The sequence below is a fragment of the Pristis pectinata genome, chromosome 30 (assembly GCF_009764475.1).
Source record: "Pristis pectinata isolate sPriPec2 chromosome 30, sPriPec2.1.pri, whole genome shotgun sequence".
In the NCBI taxonomy this organism is placed as follows: domain Eukaryota; kingdom Metazoa; phylum Chordata; class Chondrichthyes; order Rhinopristiformes; family Pristidae; genus Pristis; species Pristis pectinata.
The window spans coordinates 17,249,363-17,268,555 of NC_067434.1; the positions used below are offsets into that span (position 1 = coordinate 17,249,363).

Below are 19,193 nucleotides of genomic sequence, written 5' to 3' on the forward strand. Positions count from 1 at the left end.
TGGCAGAAGAATCCTACACTGTGGTCTTTCTCATAGAACCTTTACAGCAGTGGTACCTAGCTTCAGTGCATACTTCAGTACCTAGTTCTGCATTCTGGAATGTGGCAGTGTGCAGCATTCAGTTGTAGACAACTCCTTCAACTGGAAGACCAGCAAGTTTCAGGCAGGCCAAACTGCATCTTTCACTGGGTTGATGATCTTCCAGCAACAGTTCATGTGAGTCTCTGTGTGTCTCTGGGAACAGCTGTTGAAAGCAGAGTCCTATATTGTGCAGCTACTTGGGATGAATCTTGATGAAGATGACTGCCAACCTTCGCACGCTATGTTGGCAAACACACACTCCAGAAGGAGACGGATGATGGTTTCATCTGCACTGTAGCCACCTCCAGGGCAGCATGCAGTGGGATTGAGACACTGGTTGTGCATGAAGGATCTTATCTGGACAGCCCTTCTCACCACCAGCCAAGCAAGGTCTTGGTGCTTGTTTGAAATTTCCAATGATGAGGCATTGTAGCAGATGACAGTGACACATACAAAAGTACTTGTGTGACAGTTTATTTTTTCTATACTTACGTCTTTGGACAGACATCAGAATCTTCTGATCCACGAGCAAGAATGCTTCCCATTGGACCACAGATGACACAATCTATTTTAAGGACAATAATAAATAACTTGAGCTTTTGACATTATTTTGAATGTTTATCGAATATTGTTGGAACGCATCTCGTGTTTAATAAAGAGGCTTCAGTTTTCCAAAAGTCTCTGCCAAGCCCTTCAGGAAATTTAAAAGCAGACTGGCAATATTGTTGCAGAATTGTTGGTTGCAAAGTTAAGTTTATTATTAAAACTAAATACCCAAGCTCATAGTCCCAACGTTGTTGGTTGGTTACAGTAATTTATGAAACGCATGACTATTTAAAAGTCAGGCAAATGCGTCTCCGATGGTGGATCAAGGTAAAATCTAACACTTGCTTGAAAGAAAGCAAGTCTTAAATTTATACAGCAATTTTCACAAACTTTAAGTCCAAACCCTGTCCAGATATTCAGGTAGAAGTTAACGTTGTTGAAGTGAAATTAATGTTACATTTGCTTTTGGTTTTGCAAGATGTACAAATTCTGGAGTAACAAAAAAAGGGAAAAAGTGAATCGACCTTCACAATTGCAGACAGTAGCCTGTCTTGTTAATACACGACCGTGATTGGTCATCGTATCGTAGGTTCCGCCCTCATGCTACACCAAGCCAATTGAAACTCTCCTTATCTAGATTGATGGGTTCAGACCACGCCGGTTCGAGCCCCTCCTTGCCTTGACTAATGGAGCTTTCGAATGGTGGAGCGTTTGAGCGACAGTTAGAAGCCCCGCCTTCGTGCCCAGAGTCTGATGCCTGATTGGTGCGGAGCTGTGAGTGATGGCGGTGTGGGACCCGCCCCTTCCCAATGCTCCCAACCCTGGCGTGGCCCCCACTGCCGCTGCGGAGCGACTTAGGGTAAATTGGCTGCACTTCAGCGATGGCGATTGCGGCAAGGGCGCTACTCTCGGCCGCTCTGGGGAGCACTAGGGCAGCGGGCGGAGGCGGCGGCTTCAGCGGGCTAGGTATTAGCAGGCAGCGGCAGCCTCAGCGGACGGTGAGTCAGGACAGGGTCCCCCCTCCCTCCCCGGATCCGGAAGACAGCAGCGAGTCCCCCGGGGGAGTGGCAGGGAGTGCGGCTGAGACGGGGAAGAATTCGGGAGTCGTGTGTTTGTGTTGTATGTATGTGTGTTGTAGGTGACAGAGAGAGCCCACAGGACAGGCTGCTCACCTACCCCAGCAGTTGTCCCACTCAATAAAAGCAGGACGTGATGTTCTCTCCAGACGCTCATCTGTAGGGATGGGGAGAAGTTAAGGTTTCAGGTCGGTGACCTTTCATCGCTCCTCTTCCTTGGGGTTGTCCCCACAAGGTGGCTTGACTCCAAGGAGTCACCTGGCCAACCTGCCCAGCACGTCGCCGATCCCGGGCAAGAGGCGGATTAAAAGTTGATGCTGTTTTTCTTCAGAAGGATGATAGGGAACGAAGAGTGTAGGTGAGGGGAGGAGAGCGAAGCTTTAGTAGGAAGCGAGAGGGAATAGATAGGAAAACTGTTACTTACCGCAGGGCCGCGTAACAAGTGACCTGCAAGACGTACGGTGCCAATACATGAGCAGGAATTTGACACGGACCGCGCCCCTTGACACCTCAACTCCTCCACTGATTGCAAAGTAAAATCCAGAACTAGCGCTTTCCTGGGAATGATTGTGAGTCGGGTGTCGAAAAAATTATCTGAATCATCAGAGTGTGTGGACTGAGCCCAACCTGCCGGTAGCAACAGGATTTTACATGCCGCAGTAGTCCGTCTAATGATGTGGAAACGTAATGGTACAGGGTGTGGGTTTAAATTCCCTCCCCGTGAAGCCCCATGCTGAATCCATGTGTGAGTTCACTCCTGTGAGAGTAAATCGTAAACGTGTTTGGTAGCAGTCAGACGCTCTCAGTAGCAATTGGGAAACAGCTTGAATGCTTTGCTGCTTGGTTGACGATGGTGGTAGGGAACAAGAGGGTAAACCTCGACAAACTAATCTCAGAACTGGGCTAAACCTCAACAGACTACTTGACTCTATTGCTTAGTGAATTTAACCTATCAGTGTGTCTGTGGACAGCCGAGAAAGGTGCGGCGATGGAACCTGGATTTGTTGATCAAGGGGGAGGGCTGGTTGGTGTCAGTCAAAGGATTTGTTCAGCTGAGACATCCTTGCTTGCCCCTACTTGTGACACTGTCCCTCAGCATGCAGGCAGTATCAAGGAGGATGGGTGTGAGGTGGAGTCATTTATATTTCCCTTCTCTTATATTGTCAGTGGTAGCTGAATGGGTATCAGTACTACACCCATGATATTGGGAGTGGATTTATGCTGAGTAGGTGAAGATAGTTGCATCCAAACTGAGGATTCTTAAACAAAATTCATGAATGAGTTATAGTTCAGTGTGTCACAGCTATTCAACATCCATCTGTTCATTTCACCCTGAAGTTAGTTTGCTCTCGCTCATCGATGCTGACTGGGTTCTGAGTTGCTCATACCTTTTGCATCCAGAGCTCTCTAAATTGAGGGTTTACATCCACTAAATCATTTCTATTCTTTCATAGGCAGTAATTTGCAAACAGCATTTTGGGGCCTTGCTTCATTTCCAGCACTTAAAGTGCATCACTGTAGATAATCTGCGTGTGTGTATTTTTGTTTTAGTTTACACATTTTCTTTTTTTAAGAATCAGCACAAAGCAATCTTGGGGGTATTCTCTGCTGGTGTCTCATTGCTACAAAACTATGCAAATGTAGCCATAGAGTTTGATAGCCCCACAGACGGGGGAGAATGGAAACCTCCCCTCAACAAAATTATTTGACACAATGTGAAATACAGATGTTTTCTATGAATTTTGCACTCTTCTGTACTTATAATAATTAACACATTCTGAGATGGAGGAGAAGAGGATGCAGGGATCACTGGAATTTTCATTGAACACTATTTGGATGTACTATATTCTGATTACCTTGATGCACCGTGTCTTTTCAAGGTATTGATGTGTAGGGAAAGATAAGACACTTAACTGACAGAGGTTCAACTAATATACTTAAATATTAATGAAGAATTTTAAAACTAATACATAGGGCTGACTATCATGAGACAGCATTTCAAACGTGGTAATAATGTGTTTCAAATATTTATAAAGATAATGAACAAGATTGTGTACTATCCAGAGAGGACAAAGCAAGCAGTTGTTTAAGATACTGGAGGCACTAGAGGTTAGAACGTAATATATATGTTAAATGATCTGTTCACTGAGAATGTGAGTATGACAAATGTGTTCTCAATGGTGTATTCCAACAATGTCAATTCAGCTAAATGGTTACATTTAGTTCATTGTGAAAGAAAGTAAGGCTTGCATTATATAATCCCATTTGTATCCTTGGGGTGTTTCCAAGTGCTTTATAGCCAGTGAAGTATAGTTAGTGTTGTATTATAGAAGCACAGAAGCTAGTTTGTGAACAGCAAGCTCCCCCAACCAGTATTCTGATTAAGACCAGATCATTAATTTATTAAGGTTGATTTGCAGGACAAGTCTTAGTTACTGACCACTTGGGTATAAAAGCCTTTCAAGCAGAGAAATTATCCTAAGAAAGTGGTCAAGGTCTTATTTTGCTATCTTTTGAAAGATGGGGCTTTTGTCAGTACAGCACTTCCTCAGTAATGTGCTGGACCACCAAACTAGATTTTTGTGTTCTGGTCTCAAGGATCACTGGCACAGAGGTGACTGCTAATGACTATGCTACAACAAACAAAATGATAATTTTGGCCTTGTTTACTTTCTGGTGCAGTTCCAGAGGCACAGATGTCCAATGGAGTCTGCAGGTTTAATTCATTCCAGACATTAATGTTTATATCATTGCTTTTCCAAATACTTCTGACTGGTAAGTGTTCTATAGAAATTCAATCTTCCATCAGCGCTCTTCACCTCAGAATGCAATTTATGAAAGGCAGTTTTTAACTGTTAAAGAAAAATATTGTTCCAGAAGATGCATCTATTTCTGTTGTTGAAGAGGGTGGAGAACATGTGTACAAGATAAGAGGCATAGATCGAGTGGACAGTCAGAGACTTTTTTTCCCCCCAGGGTGACAATGGCTAACACGAGGGGACATAATTTTAAGGTGATTGGAGGAAGGTGTAAGGGGGATGTCAGGGGTCAGTTTTTTTTTTACACAGAGAGTGGTGGGTGCGAAGAACACACTGCCAGCATAGGTTGTGGGGGCAGATACATTAGGGACTCTTGGATAGCCACATGAATGATAGAAAAATAGGGGGCTATGTGGGAGGGAAGGGTTAGATAGATCTTAGAGCAGGATAAAATGTCGGCACAACATCATGGGCTGAAGGGCCTGTACGGTGCTATGTTCTAGAATATGTTTATGTGAATTGCACCAGAGCTGAGGGTCTAGGATGCAGAAACTGAAGGCAATCTGTTCCAGTCTTCAACAGTGAAGATACTGGACCAGACCAGATCTACAGTCCACTAATATTAGATGGTCATCAATATATGCAATAATTAAGGTGAAACTTCCTTAACTAGAGGAAAGGTGAGAATGTGGAACTTGCTCCCACAACAAGTACTGTGAAATAAATAGCATGAATGCATTTGAGGGGAAACCAGACAAACCGAGGAAGGAGAAAGTGATAGAGGGAACTTCTCATATCCATCCATCAAATTTGTGTATCTTTCTATTGATGGGTACATTGGAAAAACTTGGCTCTACTTGGGAGGGTTCTTGTCTCTGAGGCAGAAGCACATAAACACAAGCCCAGCTTCAAGGATTGAGTTGATATCATGGTGCATGAAATTTTGTAAGAGTTTGGCCCTTCATATCTGTGTTGAGTCAATGCTGGTATTGAGCCAGTTGCTATCAGAGTACCTCAGCTGTTTTGCAGCTGACCGTTTTCATTTTAAGTTGTTCCCGATTAGCATAATTGTCGTTGACATGAAAGCAAAATACAGCAGATGCAAGAAGTCTGAAATAAAAATAGGAAATAGTGGAAGAACTGCTGGAAATAACAAACAGTTAATGTTTTGGGTCCGTGATAAATTTTCTTGACTCTTGGTAAAAGATCAAAAACCTGAAGTGTTAACATTGATTTTCTCTCTTTTCAGAGGTGCACTGTCCTGAGTATATCCAATGTTTGCTGTTTTAATTTGGTGGTTGTCACCAGTGCTTTGAGTAAAGTGAGGATTACAGTGTGAGCAAAAACTGAGAAATTGGCAACGAAGTAAGATATAGAATGCTGGAGAAGTTATCAATGTGACTGTTCCACTGGAAGCTTTCTCTTCTGAGTCAGATACAAGTTTAACCCTAACTCCGAGAGCTGAGGTGACACTGGTGTTGCGGTGGGTACTGCAGAGCTCTTTTGAGGTTCACGATAGCTTGGCCAATTCTGGTATTGAGACACTTGTTCTTAAGGACCTCGTCTGTCTGTTTTCATGGATGTTATAGATCTAGTTGTGAGGTTGGAGGGTTCTTCTGTTCTAATATTCATTCAATAACAAAAACCAGTTTCGCTGGTTGTCATTTCATTTCCTTTGGCAATGACTAAATAGTGGAGGTTCCCCATCATATTTCAAATATCTGACATGGTGTTGGGGAAGTAAAATATGAGAACTGCGCAGTTACTGAGAGTTCATTGAGGTGTTGTAGGAGAGGGAGATCCCCTGGCTACCTATCAATATCATTCTGCTGGCATTGACTTAAATAGTATCAAATGATCAACATGGAACAGTTTTGAAAAGGAAATATCATCTGGAAAGATTTTTTTAAAATCAATATCTAATTTTGTTTCAACTGAAGGAACAGGCCTTTAGTCAATGTGAGTGTGAATTCTCTATATGAGCTGTCTCCTCCAAACATAAGCAGAAACTTCCCTAAAATGTATCTTCATTTTAAAAGTGCAACATACATCCAGAAGCTTCTTCAGCTTTCTTGTAACAACTATTTTCCTGATTTTATATGTATGTGAATAGCATCAAATAGTTCTGCCGTCAGTTATTTTGTCCCTATAAAATTGTGATGGTACTTGAACAGTGAGTGGCTATACTTCATAAACATGGCATTGGGTCATGAAACATGGTGCCAAATAGTTTGGCCACAGCAGTTCATTATTACAATGCTACAACCCAACTTGACTGCAGTAAATTGAGAGTCTTGGAAGAAATAGTTCATTTGCTTTTCTATGAAGGACAACTATACTTACCTGAGAAAGTGTGGACATGAGTAATGGACAATAAACCTCTGGGTAATAGACTCTAGGATCCTACCCATCATGATACAGCTGTACACTGCATGGCCTATCATCAGTTTAAGATTTTCCCCAAATGTTTTGTCAATTGTTATTCATTCACTTTGACAAATGATGGCATATAAGTTTGAGGGCCAAGTTTGAAATCTGAACATTAAATTTAAAGCTTTTTGTGAGACAAACAATGAAGTTGACATGGAGTTTGGAGATTTTAACATGGGGCTTAATGGGGAACAGTTCTGCATGTGACGAGAAGGAAGGCAATCTGATTTCTCCCAATGACGTTTTGCAAAAAGAGAGGTTACTTAAAGGTTGTATTTACCGGGAGGAGAATGGCTGTACTTTATCAAAGGGAGGCATGCTTTTCAAGCCCATGGGTCATCTTAATGCAGTTCATTCCTAATTTAAGTACCTCTGCAGTGTAATAATTGTTATGATGTGGGAAATAATTTTTGCACAACAATTTCCCATTAACTGCAATGTGGTAGTGATCGGATAATGTATTGGCGCTGACAGAAGGATAATTATCAGTCAACACAGTCTTGTGCTTGTCATTGAAATAATGTGATGTGATCTTCTAAATCCACTTAACACCAAACCTCATCTGAAAAATGTCTCCAACAGTGTAGTTCTCCCTCTGCATTGGAGCTTGAGATCAGGTTTTTGTATTAAAATATCTGGAGCAGGATCTGAACCCAAAACATACTGATTCAGCTGAGCATGTTATCATTTGAGCCACAGTTGAATGCCCAGTTGCAGCCATATAGAGATCCATCTTGTAACTTGTTCAAATGTGAAAAGGGGAGGTTTAGTGATACACGTCATCTTGTGTAGTCCCTGGGGATTGAGGATGACTTGAATCTACTCTAGTTCTGTAGATTCTGAGGTAGCGATTAAGACCATTATGAGATATTGTTGTAGGGCAGGAGATGCATAATTGAGTAGGTGAGTTGTTTGGAGGTTTTACGCTCCTTTTGCTAGTCTTCCATTGAAGAGACTTGAGCTTCTCCATACTTTCCCAGGTGTGTCTTTTCTGTATTGAGTGGGAAGAGCTGGGTGTCGGTGAGGATGTTACATTTTTTTCGAGGTGGCTTGGAGAAAATACTTGAAGGATGTTCTCAGTCCTGGAAATCTCTTCCAGTGACAGAGCTGGCAGTGGAGTTCCTTTTTCAGGATTCTGGTGTACGGATGATATGCCTCATGGAATTGGCATTTGAAGGAAGCTCAGTTGGAGATGCTGACTTGGAAGAGCATATTGACATTAGTTCACTTATCCTGCCAAAGGTTTGGGAGGATTTTGCAATGTCGGTAGTTGGACAACATTTTTGTCGTTAATCCATTTGCCTGATGCAAAAAAAAGGGCGTGGGGCTTATTGCTACACGCCAGACATGAGCCTGCTTTGACTTGCTCTTTGAACGTTTTCTATTGGATGTCGAAATGAAAATGGGTGGTTTTGTCATCAATATCTACCTTTGCTAAGAGGTGACTCCCAAGTTATGCAAGATAATCTAGTTTTTCCATGGTCCCTTTGTGGGTCTTTGTTGTTGGGGTTAACTTGGGCAAAGGAGACAGGTTGTTTGAAGATCTTGTATAGTGTAAGGCCAATTTTCTTGTATGCTGCACATTATGAAGTGGTGTAATCAGATGTACTTGTATAAACTGAGATGTCTAGTAGTATAACAACCCTGGCCTTCACTTTCTATGGCTATTGAGGCTAAAATGTAGTAAAGACCAGGTTTAACACCAAATGTTTTATGTTGGGTGGATTGACCTGAAGTAAACTACAAATTTGGAGGATGCCATTTGGTTTTTGAAAGCTTTGATTGCAGATTTGAGATCAAATCCCTGGGGTGTGGTAGTGCAGTGGATAAATTGGACAACTAATTCAAAGGCTTAAAATATTTTGCAGGCAGGCAAGCAGATCCTGTGGTAGTAGTTGGGAGATTTTAAATTTGGTTAATTAAATACATTTGGAATTAAGTAGCTTGCATTAATAAGGGTGACCTTGAAGCTACTGGATTGTTAAGAAAATCTGTCTTATAGTTGTCTTCTGAATTGGCACAAGAGAGTGGCAGTAAGTTCCTGTAATGCCCATGTCTTGTGAATAATTAAAAAAAAAACACCTTGATGTGTATGATGATGTGTAACACTGCAGACTAGTCTCTGTTTTTTATCCAAGGAAAAGCATTTGGCTTTTTCTGAGGACCTTGGCTAAATGGGTCAGAGGTGATTAGACTCTGGATGATTCACATTAGAATCGTGCTAAGGACTGGCAGCACTCACCTTGGGCGATAATTGGCTTGATACCACAATGGGATTGGAATTGGTAGATTCCATGATTGTAGATGGAACATGGTAAAGGGATTTGTAATATGACTATTGTTCAGTTTTCAACATGCATTTTAAGCAAAACACCAAAGGAAAATACAAAAAGAAGTCAAAGTTTTAATGAATTATTGATGAAAAGTAGGAAAAATTATTACTTGAGAAAATTCTACCCTTGGGATTTGCTTGCCTGTCAAAAATAGGGTTTGTTATTTGATATTGGCTCCTAAAATTGTACAATTGGGAAGAAAGATAATGCAAACCCAATGTTGTTGTATTTCCTAAATATCTTATTTCAGACAGCTTTTTGATTTGACTTGGAAATTTCCATTGCTCCTGTTGCTTCATACATGAAGAGCAGTTTCACCATAGCTCTACCAGTTATTTTAATTATAGAATTCGAGCACATGCAATTTTTTTTTGCTTTTCAAACCAATTCCCAGGGTCTGCCAATAAGTTATAAATCCTCATTCAGCACATGAGCTGTTCAGATGAAGTTCCCACCACTCCTTAACACAACATCCATCAATCCATTAGTTGTTGTATTTGTGATGCAGCCACTCAGTGAAGAGTTGACATCCTCTAAAATGCCACCTTCACTTGTCAAACACATTTATGGCGTCATGGTTGCAACTTGATGATCAATTGATCAGTACTTTCTTGCAAATTCATTTTCCACTTGTCTCACTCCAGTGTTTAACCAAATGGGTTTTAATATCTTTCACCTTTAGTTTCATGCTATGCTAATTTAAATCGCTAAGGCACTGTTTAATGAAGTGTAGGACACAAGTTAACGAGTTTCTGCTCTGCTAAAGTGACCACAAGGAGGAGAGCATAATCATGTTAAATCACTCATCTACTTGGGAATCTCCTTTGAGAACATTCCTATCATAAAATTGCATTTGATTTCAGCAAATAGCCATCCATTGGTCTTTGTCATTTGTAATTCAGTATGGTTTATTGCCTGCTGTCTGAAATGTGTATGTACCTTTTAACAATTAAATGATACGATGATTTGGATTAAAATATTTAGCACGTCTGGTTGATAACAGCTTCAATTCAACAACTTACTTTTAGCAGCTGATATTTGTCAGCACTTTAGTACATGTGTTTAATTGGAGAGAATCTCAAGAATGTCACTGGAGAGAGTCATCTGGATGTTCTTGCACATGAAGGACAAAGTTATCTTGTGGGTACAACAAGTAATTAGGAACAAGGGTAGAATGTTGGCCTTCATTCCAAAGGGAAAAGAGTGTAAGAGTAGGAAAGCCTGGCTACAACTAGATATGGCATTAAGAGCATGCCTAGAGTACTTTGACGAGTTTTGTTTTCATTATTTAAGGAAGGATATAATTGCAGTGGAAGCAGTTCATAAAATGTTCACTTGGTGATTTTCAGGATAAAGGGATTGTCTTGGTAGAAAATACTGGACGTGCTTGGAGTATGAGAAAATAACAGGTGATCTCACTGAAACAAATAAAATTTTGAGGGAACTTGACAGGAGAATCGCTGAGAGGATATTGTCCATGTTGGGGGATACCTAGAATTAGGTTATGTGCTTTCAGAATAAAAGTCTCTCCTGTTTTTAAAAAGAATGGATCAGGGGAATTTCTTCTTGCAAGTACTTTTGGAATTCTCTACCTTGGAGAGCTGTGGAAGCCAAGTCACTGAATGCAATCAAGGGGTGATATATTTTTGGTCTAAAAAATTCAAAGATTATGGGGAAAGGCAGAAAGTAGAGTTAAGGCCAATGTCAGATTGGCCATGGTCTTACTGAATGGCAGAGCAGGCAATATGATGTACATCTATTTCTTTAGCTGGAGTGATGGGATTTCTGGTAAAGTTTTGTCAGTAGTTCCTGCACCCATTATCTTCTGTATAAATCTAACAAAAAATAGAGGCCGGGAGAATGATGATGAAGTGGGCAGATAAAATGTGTGCAGATCAGCACACAATGAAAATTTCATCTGATTGTGAATTTCATGTTACTGTCAATTCCTGGTTGTTGGTTGAGAGTGGCTCCTTCTCTTGCAAGGGAAGGCAGGATGGGCAGGTATATACCTATTTGGGCTTTACCTGGGTGTGTGGTCTTCAGAATGGTCAGGCTGCTGAAGACTTGCTGGGTGCAGTGAACAGAGGACGTTTGAGTGTTGCCCATGGTCACCATGGATGGGCTGTTCTGGTTACTAAGGTTCAGAATCTGCTTTATTATCACTGACTTGGATGATGTGAAACTTTTTGTGGCAGCAGTACAGTGCAAAGACATAAAATTACTATAAATTACAAAAATGACAAATACTGCACAAAAAAAAGGAATAACAAAGTTGTGTTCATGGACCATTCAGAAATCTAATGGCGGAGGGGAAGATGCTGTTCCTAAATCATTGAGTGTGGGTCTTCAGGCTCCTGTACCTCCTCCCCGATGGTAATAACAAGAAGAGGGTATGTCTTGGATGGCGAGGGCTGTTAGTGATGGATGCTGCCTTCCTGAGGCACCGTAACTTGATGTTCTCAATGGTGGGGAGGGTTATGCTCGTGATGGAGCTGGCTGAGTCTACAACCCTCTGCAGCCTCTTACAGTCCTGTGCATTTTCAGTGTTTTTTTTTAACAATATCCATGGAGCTGCTCTCCTCCATTACCTTGGTATTTGAGAGTCATCTGCTGGTGTAATGCGGAGGCTCTACCATCCTACGACATAGTCTATTTACCATAAAGGAACAAAGGGCAGTTAAGATTTGACCACATTGATGGTCTGGGGTTGTAATGGTCACAATTTCATTCCCTGAACCAGATGAGTTTTTTTTTTGCAATAACCCTAGTGGTTTAATGGTTACCTTTTTCTTTTAATGACGTGAGGGTTTTTTTTTTAGCCTGGCAGCATGCCTCTTGTCAATGGTCCAGATTTCTGACTGTTGATTTTGTGATTTTAACCAATAGTATTTCATCCCTTTCAAAGGCAGTGTATTCATTGCCCTTCTAAGGGGTTGTTTGCTAAGCCATAGTTAGGGGGGTAATAAAGAGTCAAGCTCTGTAGGTTTGGAATCCCATAAAGGAGGGACTGAGTATTACAACTTTGCTTCACTGAATGGCTTTTTAGCTACCAGGGCATTTAAAGTAGTCCATTAGTTTCATGGTCACCATTGGGCATGTTAACATTTTTTTTATTCCACATTTTTTTGGTTCACTGATAAAACCTCAGATGTTGTGGTGGCGTTTGAACTCAGTCAGATCTTGAATCAGGGTATATATTATTACTCTAACACTTAACCATCTTGTTATCATAAAATGATTAGATTGAGCTGCTTTGACTCACTGAACAAATTCTAAACAATCTGCTTCCATTCCAAAGGACACACCTTGCACAGTTACATTAAAATGCATGCCACTGAACCATACTGCAATCAAATAGTAGATGCTTTCAGAAAGATGTGTTGTAACCTGTAATCTCTGGTAAAGATGGAGAACCACAATCTTCACATGCCAAAGCCTGCATTATCTGTGAGTCAGTGCAATTCTTGCCTATTGCCCATTCTTGCCTTTCCTTCATGATTGGCTGCCATGCTTTCAAAAGGCTGGGATCTTACTTTCTGGAATTATCCCCTCCAGACCTCTGGTACTCATTCACCCCTTCCAGATACTCATTGATGCCTATCTTTTTGACCAAATATTTATCATCTGATCACATCCCTGTTATTCCACAACAAAATTCTGTTTGATAACAATCCTTTAAAGTTCCCTGGTAAATTTTGCTTTGTTAGCTGTGCCAAATAAATATAACATGTATAGACAGATTAAGAAGCACAACCATTGAAGTAGTTCTGCTGTTTCTGCCTCCCCAGCAATCAAGATGGATGTGGCAATAAAATCTGGGAACATTGATGCCTGTATTATACCAACAAGGTGAAGAGCAGTTCATCTCTCCAGTAGAATTTTTCTGTTGGTCAACATGAAAATTCAGTGTAGTACAACCAATGTGTTTGAACTTCATTGCTGGGCAACTTAAGTTATTGTTTAATTAGCTGGTTTCTTTCTCAGTCTCCTGTTCAGTCAAGTGAATGGAATGGGGAGCTGCTCAGTGTTAACTCATACTTTAAGTAGGTGAACTGCTCCCCTATTTACAGTGGCCTGCATGATATGACATTTCATTTCTGAAGTTGCTTTCTCATTGCAAAACATCTGTTCTGTGGATTTCTTGTAAAACAATTGATGCTGATCTATGCAAGGAGGTATTAGGGCAAATGGTTGAAAGCTGGGTAAAGGAGATGGGTTTTAAGAAATATAAAAGGGGAAATAAAGGTAGGTAGAAGGAGAAGTTTGAATTCTAATGCTTCATCTTGCAGCTGTAGGTGCAGCTGCCCGTGAGGGTCAAGTTGGAGATGATCAAGATTCCAGGACTGGGGAAGGGTTATGTGAGGGCAAGGGTTGATAGGAGCAGACTAGAGATGTGAAATCAAGGTTGTGCATTTTAAAATCGAGGCTTTTTTCAACCAGTAGTCAGGAAGGATGGGCTGATGGGAATTGATGGAAGTTGAGACATGCACAGCAGTGTTTGAGGTCACCACATATTTGGTGGAAAGAGGGAACCCACCAAGGAATACACTGGAACCCTAAGTTACAGGAAACAAAGGTATGAATGGTTTATGAATCAGTTGAACTAAGGCAGTGCCATTGGAAATGGGCAAAGGCATGAATGTAAGGCCGGCAGCCTATCCCTTGGTCAAATGTGTTGCTATGTCTCGTTCAGTTTTGGATCGTTGCAAGGAAAAAAGATGAAGTTGAGACAATGAAATGGTTTGTAACAGGGACTACGGATAATGGCTTGCTTTTCATCGTGTCTAGTTGGAGAAAGCATCAACTCATTCATTGTTGGATGTTGGACAAACAGTCTGCTGGTTTGAATAATGGAGAGCCAGAAGAAGTGGCGGTGAGCTAGAACTAGGCATCAGAGTGCAGGTGGAAAGGGATGTTGTTTTCTGATGGTCTTCCAAATGAGAAATGACACTGAGCTGCATAGTACCAGAGAGTGAATCTGGAACTGTGTAATTCATCAACATAACTGGATCTGATTTATATGTAAGGGTTTGGTGACTAGTTTTGTGATTCAGTAGAATTGGAAGCAAAGTCTTTTGCTTCCTTATCACCTGCCACATCCCATCTGCAAAAGAGTATTTCTGAATAACAATTCTTGAATATTTCCATCAGCTTTGAAGATATTAGAGTAAATAAGTAATGTATTTTGTGCTTTATAAATACATTGGTTTCAAGCTGTGGTACCAGTTGACTCATCAAAATGCTTTAAAAATACTTCTGCTTTCTCAGGAGACATTTCAGGTGCAAACAGTAGACTGGTAACTTGGAACCTTTTGTGTGCATCTTAAATTAAGTTCTCATTCTTTCCCCCAGTACAATTAATAGTGATGTCAAGGTGTTTTTGCTGACATGCTTAAGGCTGTTCTATTATTGTAAATTGGTGTTGAATTCCAACTATTCACAATTTGTAGTAATGACTTAATTTATATCCACCTTTTTATCCTAAATTTATCTGTTTGGTGAATGCAAAGAATTTGGAAGGCCCCTAACCCAAAATAATTTCCAAATTTTTTTTCTACAGATAGCAACTGTGTATATGTTCAGTATGTGGCCTTGTATAAACAAAGATTTAAATTTCTGCATGTCCCTCTGTCAGAAAGGTGCACAGGCTGATTGAACAAGTGGCCATGAAGATGGTGGATAGTGTAATATGGGGAAATGAGGTTTTCCACTTTGGTAGGAAGAATAGCACAGCAGAATGAATAGAATCTTGGTATTGGTTCAAGAAATGCAGAAAGGTTGACCTGCATCTGAAATGAAAACAAAAATTGCTGGAAAGTTATCAGATCAGGATATGGGTGTAGAGTTATCACTTGGGGTTGAAGACCCTTCTTCAGAAGTGGTAAAGAGAAAACAGGTTAATTTCATTGCCAGAGTATGTTGAGCTGCCACTACTATACAGCACATTTAATGCAGATGATCAGGAAAGGATCTCCCAGCAAGCAAATATTGCTGCAACTTTGAAAGCATACCTGAGAATACTGGTATGCAATTTATTTCTCTATAATTATTTCTCTATAATTATTTAAGAAGCACTGCAGTGTAGTTTCATGAGATTGAATTCCAGTGTGAGGGTATCCTTTAAAGTACGAGTAAGATTGATGTATACTCGCAGTAGTTTAGAAGGTAATCTCATTGAAACAGACAAGATTCTGAGAGAGGTTAACAAGGCTTGTCTTTGAGAGGCTGGAGAGTCCAGGGGTTCAGCTTTTTTAGAACTGAGATGACATTTCATAAATGCTCTTTAGAAATAACACCACTGAATCTTTTATGTTCACCCCAAGATATCAGAGTGCATTTGGGTTTAATATTGCGTCTGAAGGACAGCATCTCCAAAAGCACAGCGTTCCTTTAATACTGCACTGGAGCATCAGCCTATTTTATAAATAAAATGAGATTAACGTTTTAAATCTGGACGTGGGAATCAAATGATAATTATTTGAAGGATTAGAACTAAGGAACAGTTTGTATCTTTCACATCGGAGTGAATGTATCCTTGTCATGAAAGCCATTATACAGACTGAGTATTGCAACAATTATTTTCTGTCTGTAATGCAGTGAGATGTTGAATTGGATCATGAGCAGTTGGTGCGGACCAATTCATTCTCTTAGCACCAATACAAATAACCAGTTTTATTATGGCAGGAGCTATTTGCCTGGAAATCTTAACAGTCGAAAACATTTTAATATTTTACAGAATAAGTGTATGTCCCAGGCTAGACTGACTGAGCTCAAACAGACAGTTAACCTTTCCAAACAACCTTGGCAGATGTCATTAATTTTTCTGTGTAGAAATGAGGAAAGCCTTTGCTTCTGTAAGTTCTTGACATCTGACACTTTCCCTTGGCTTGCCTGCAAGCTTTACCTACTATAACTTGCACCTTTAAAATCAAAATGCCCAAAGTGTTTCAAACTAAATGAAATGAAATTCCACAGCATTAAAATTAACAATTTTATTTATTAACATGGCAGTTCTCCATCTTGAGGACAAATGCATGTTAACATCCTGATGTTAAGTTGTGGAAGAAACTGAGCAGCCACAAAATTGTATCACAGCATGTGCTCACTTGGAATTGAGAAGTTTCTAAAGTAAATTGTTGCAGCTCTGAAGTTCAAATTAGACATTCTTCGAGGGCAACATGATGTATTCATGAAACAAAAACGGGGAAAAAGCTGGAAATTCTCAGCAGATCAGGTTGTACCTTTGGGAAGAGAAGCAGTCAATGTTTCAGGTCAGAGACCCTTTGTCAGATTTGATTAGTTTCAAAATTAAATTCATTATTTAAGTATACAACTTAAATGTTTTGTTGCCATGGTTCCAAGTGATTGATTGATTCATCAGCTGGGAATAAATGTTTCACCAAGGTTCACATTTATTCTCAATCCCACCCACTGGGCAGATACACTTTTTTAAAATTTAGCCTGCTGCTTCTGAGACAAAATTTAATTCCCAAGTAGTTTTTTTTGTTAACAAGATTATAAATGCGTATCAGACTTGTAATTCCATTGCAACCTTGCTTTGCGATTTCCATTGCTGCTCCTACTGATGTTAATCATAATGCTTGAATTTGCTGCTCCCAACCTTCAGCTTGTCATTTGAACGATATTGTCCTTGTGGCTTATTCTGTACATATTGTAAGTTTGGTAAAGTTGGCATCAATCTCTCTCCCTTCCTCCTTCATGCACACCTTTTAATTGAGTTTTATTCATAAATCCAATTCTGGCTTGTTGAGTGTCATTGATTTTATTTGCTCTACCATTGCTTGCTCTGTCAACTGCTTAGGTCAGTCCTTTGGTCATGGGTGATAATTTTTGTTTGATCTATTAAAAACAATATTTGAATACAAATGGTTCTGTTGTCGAACTCCTCTCCAAGACACTTTTTTTGCACAGTGGTACGTAATAGTCCAGTGACCAGTTGCAGTGTTGCCTCCTTGTACATATTCTTCCAATATGTTAAGACTCACACCAGTTTAATATCATTGAAAATATGCCTCTACACATTTGAAAGTTGTGTCCTGACCAACTTTTATCTTAATCTAATTGTATATTTGTTTCATTTTGTTTCTGTTTGTTGCAGCTAGCTTTGTTCAAAGTGCCTTCCCCCTTTGCCTGTGTAACATCTCTTTCTCAAATTTTAAAATGGTGTTTGAAATGATATGGGGTACCGTATAAATTTGTTTCTGTGAAAGCTATTTGTTGGACCTTGAGTAGAAGGGATTTCCATCATGTAGCAGAGAGAGGTAGCTTTAATGATGAACACAGCTGCAAGATTACACAACCATTGCACACCATACCAAATTCCTAGGAGTGAATATCACCAATAGCTTGTCCTGGTCCAACCACGTAGACGCCACAGCCAAGAAAGCTCACCAGTGCCTCTACTTTCTCAGTAGGCTAAAGAAAGTTGGCATGTCCCCTTTGACACTCACCAACTTTTATTGATGCACCATAGAAAGCATCCTATCTGGATGTATCACAGCTTTGTATGGCAACTGCTCTGCCCGGGACTGCAGAGAGTTGTGGACGCAGCTCAGCACATTATGAAAGCCAGCCTCCCCTCCATGGACTCTGTCTCTACTTTGTGCTGTCTCGATAAAGCAGCCAGCATAATCAAATACCCCACCCACCCTGGGCAGAAGATGCAAAACCCTGAAAGCATGTACCACCAGGTTCAAGGACAGCTTCTATCCTGCTGTTACAAGACTATTGAACAGTTCCCTAGTATGATAAGATGGACCTCACAATCTGCCTCATTATGACCTTGCACCTTATTGTTTACCTGCACTGCACTTTCTCTGTAGCTGTGACACTTTACTCTGCATTCTGTATGGTTTTAACTTGTACTAGCTCAATGCACTGTGTAATGAATTGATCTGTATGCAAGACAAATTTTTCACTGTATCACAGAACAAATGACAATAATATTGCAATTCCATTGCAACATCTGTAATGGGTATACAGAGAGGACTCTGGTCCCTGAATTGTTGCATTCTTGTAATACTGTTGTTTTTAGGTATCATAACATGAGAGGTGAGGCTAATGTTTGGTTGTCTTCAGTTGTGCCTTAGCAGTTATAAAATATTTTAGAGCTGGTACCCACACTCGTGGAGATCTAGTATTGCTTTGAATTAGTACTCTGATCATTGCAATTGCAAAGTGGAACCAAAAAATATAAAAGCAAACTTGCATTGTGACCAAAGGACACTGATTTGTACTGTGATTGGGTTTAATTTCTACTGTATTAAAAGTGCCTTGTTTGTCATTGCCACTGTCCTCTAACATCAAGGGTTCCCTAATATCTCCCTTGAGCAATCCCTCAGCTTTCAGGATAACTTTGTCAGTCCAGCTTTGTGGATTCTGAAGTGGCTGGTGAGGCCAGTGTGGCACTTGCAGACTCTGTCACAGATTGCATGAGGGTAGTTTGGAAGGTAGTGCACTTTTTTATGCTGTCTTGTGTGCTCCTGCCAAAGCAATTTGAGGTTCCAAGTGCCATCCCAAATCCTGCTCCATCTTGAACAGTCACTAACCAGGGTTTTCATCAACTGATGGAGATATTGCACCTTTTTAAGGAGCCCTAAAGAATCCTAAGAATGTAAGAAATAGGAGCAGGAGTTGGCCATCTGGCCTGTCGAGCCTGCTCCGCCATTCAATAAGATCATGGCTGATCTGGTCGTGGACTCAGCTCCACCTACCTGCCTTTTTCCCCATAACCCTTCATTCTCCTACTATGCAAAAATCTATCTGTGTATTTAAATATATGTAATGAGGTACCTCTGCTGCTTCCCTGGACAGAGAATTCCAGAGTCTTGACTTTCTAGGAAAAGCAGTTTCTCCTCATCTTAGTCCTAAATCTATTTCCTCAAATCTTGAGGCTATTTCCCTTGGTTCTAGTCTCTCCTACTAATGGAAACAACTTTCCTGCC

At 40.4% G+C, this 19,193-nt stretch overlaps 2 protein-coding genes across 3 annotated transcripts in view; one reads left to right on the forward strand and one right to left on the reverse strand.

Moving 5' to 3' along the window:
* micu1 (mitochondrial calcium uptake 1) overlaps positions 1–2,559 on the reverse strand; it is a 94,666-nt gene extending 92,107 nt beyond the window's left edge. For both annotated transcript variants that reach the window (XM_052041309.1, XM_052041310.1), the window contains exons 1-2: positions 2,128–2,559; positions 574–646 (exon numbers count right to left, since the gene is read on the reverse strand). In XM_052041309.1, coding sequence (XP_051897269.1) covers positions 574–589 — 16 coding nt within the window. In that variant the 5' untranslated portion in view covers positions 590–646; positions 2,128–2,559. The remainder of the gene's footprint in view (positions 1–573; positions 647–2,127) is intronic.
* mcu (mitochondrial calcium uniporter) overlaps positions 1,432–19,193 on the forward strand; it is a 135,277-nt gene continuing 117,515 nt past the window's right edge. Inside the window, exon 1 of the mRNA XM_052041313.1 lies at positions 1,432–1,625. Coding sequence (XP_051897273.1) covers positions 1,509–1,625 — 117 coding nt within the window. The 5' untranslated portion in view covers positions 1,432–1,508. The remainder of the gene's footprint in view (positions 1,626–19,193) is intronic.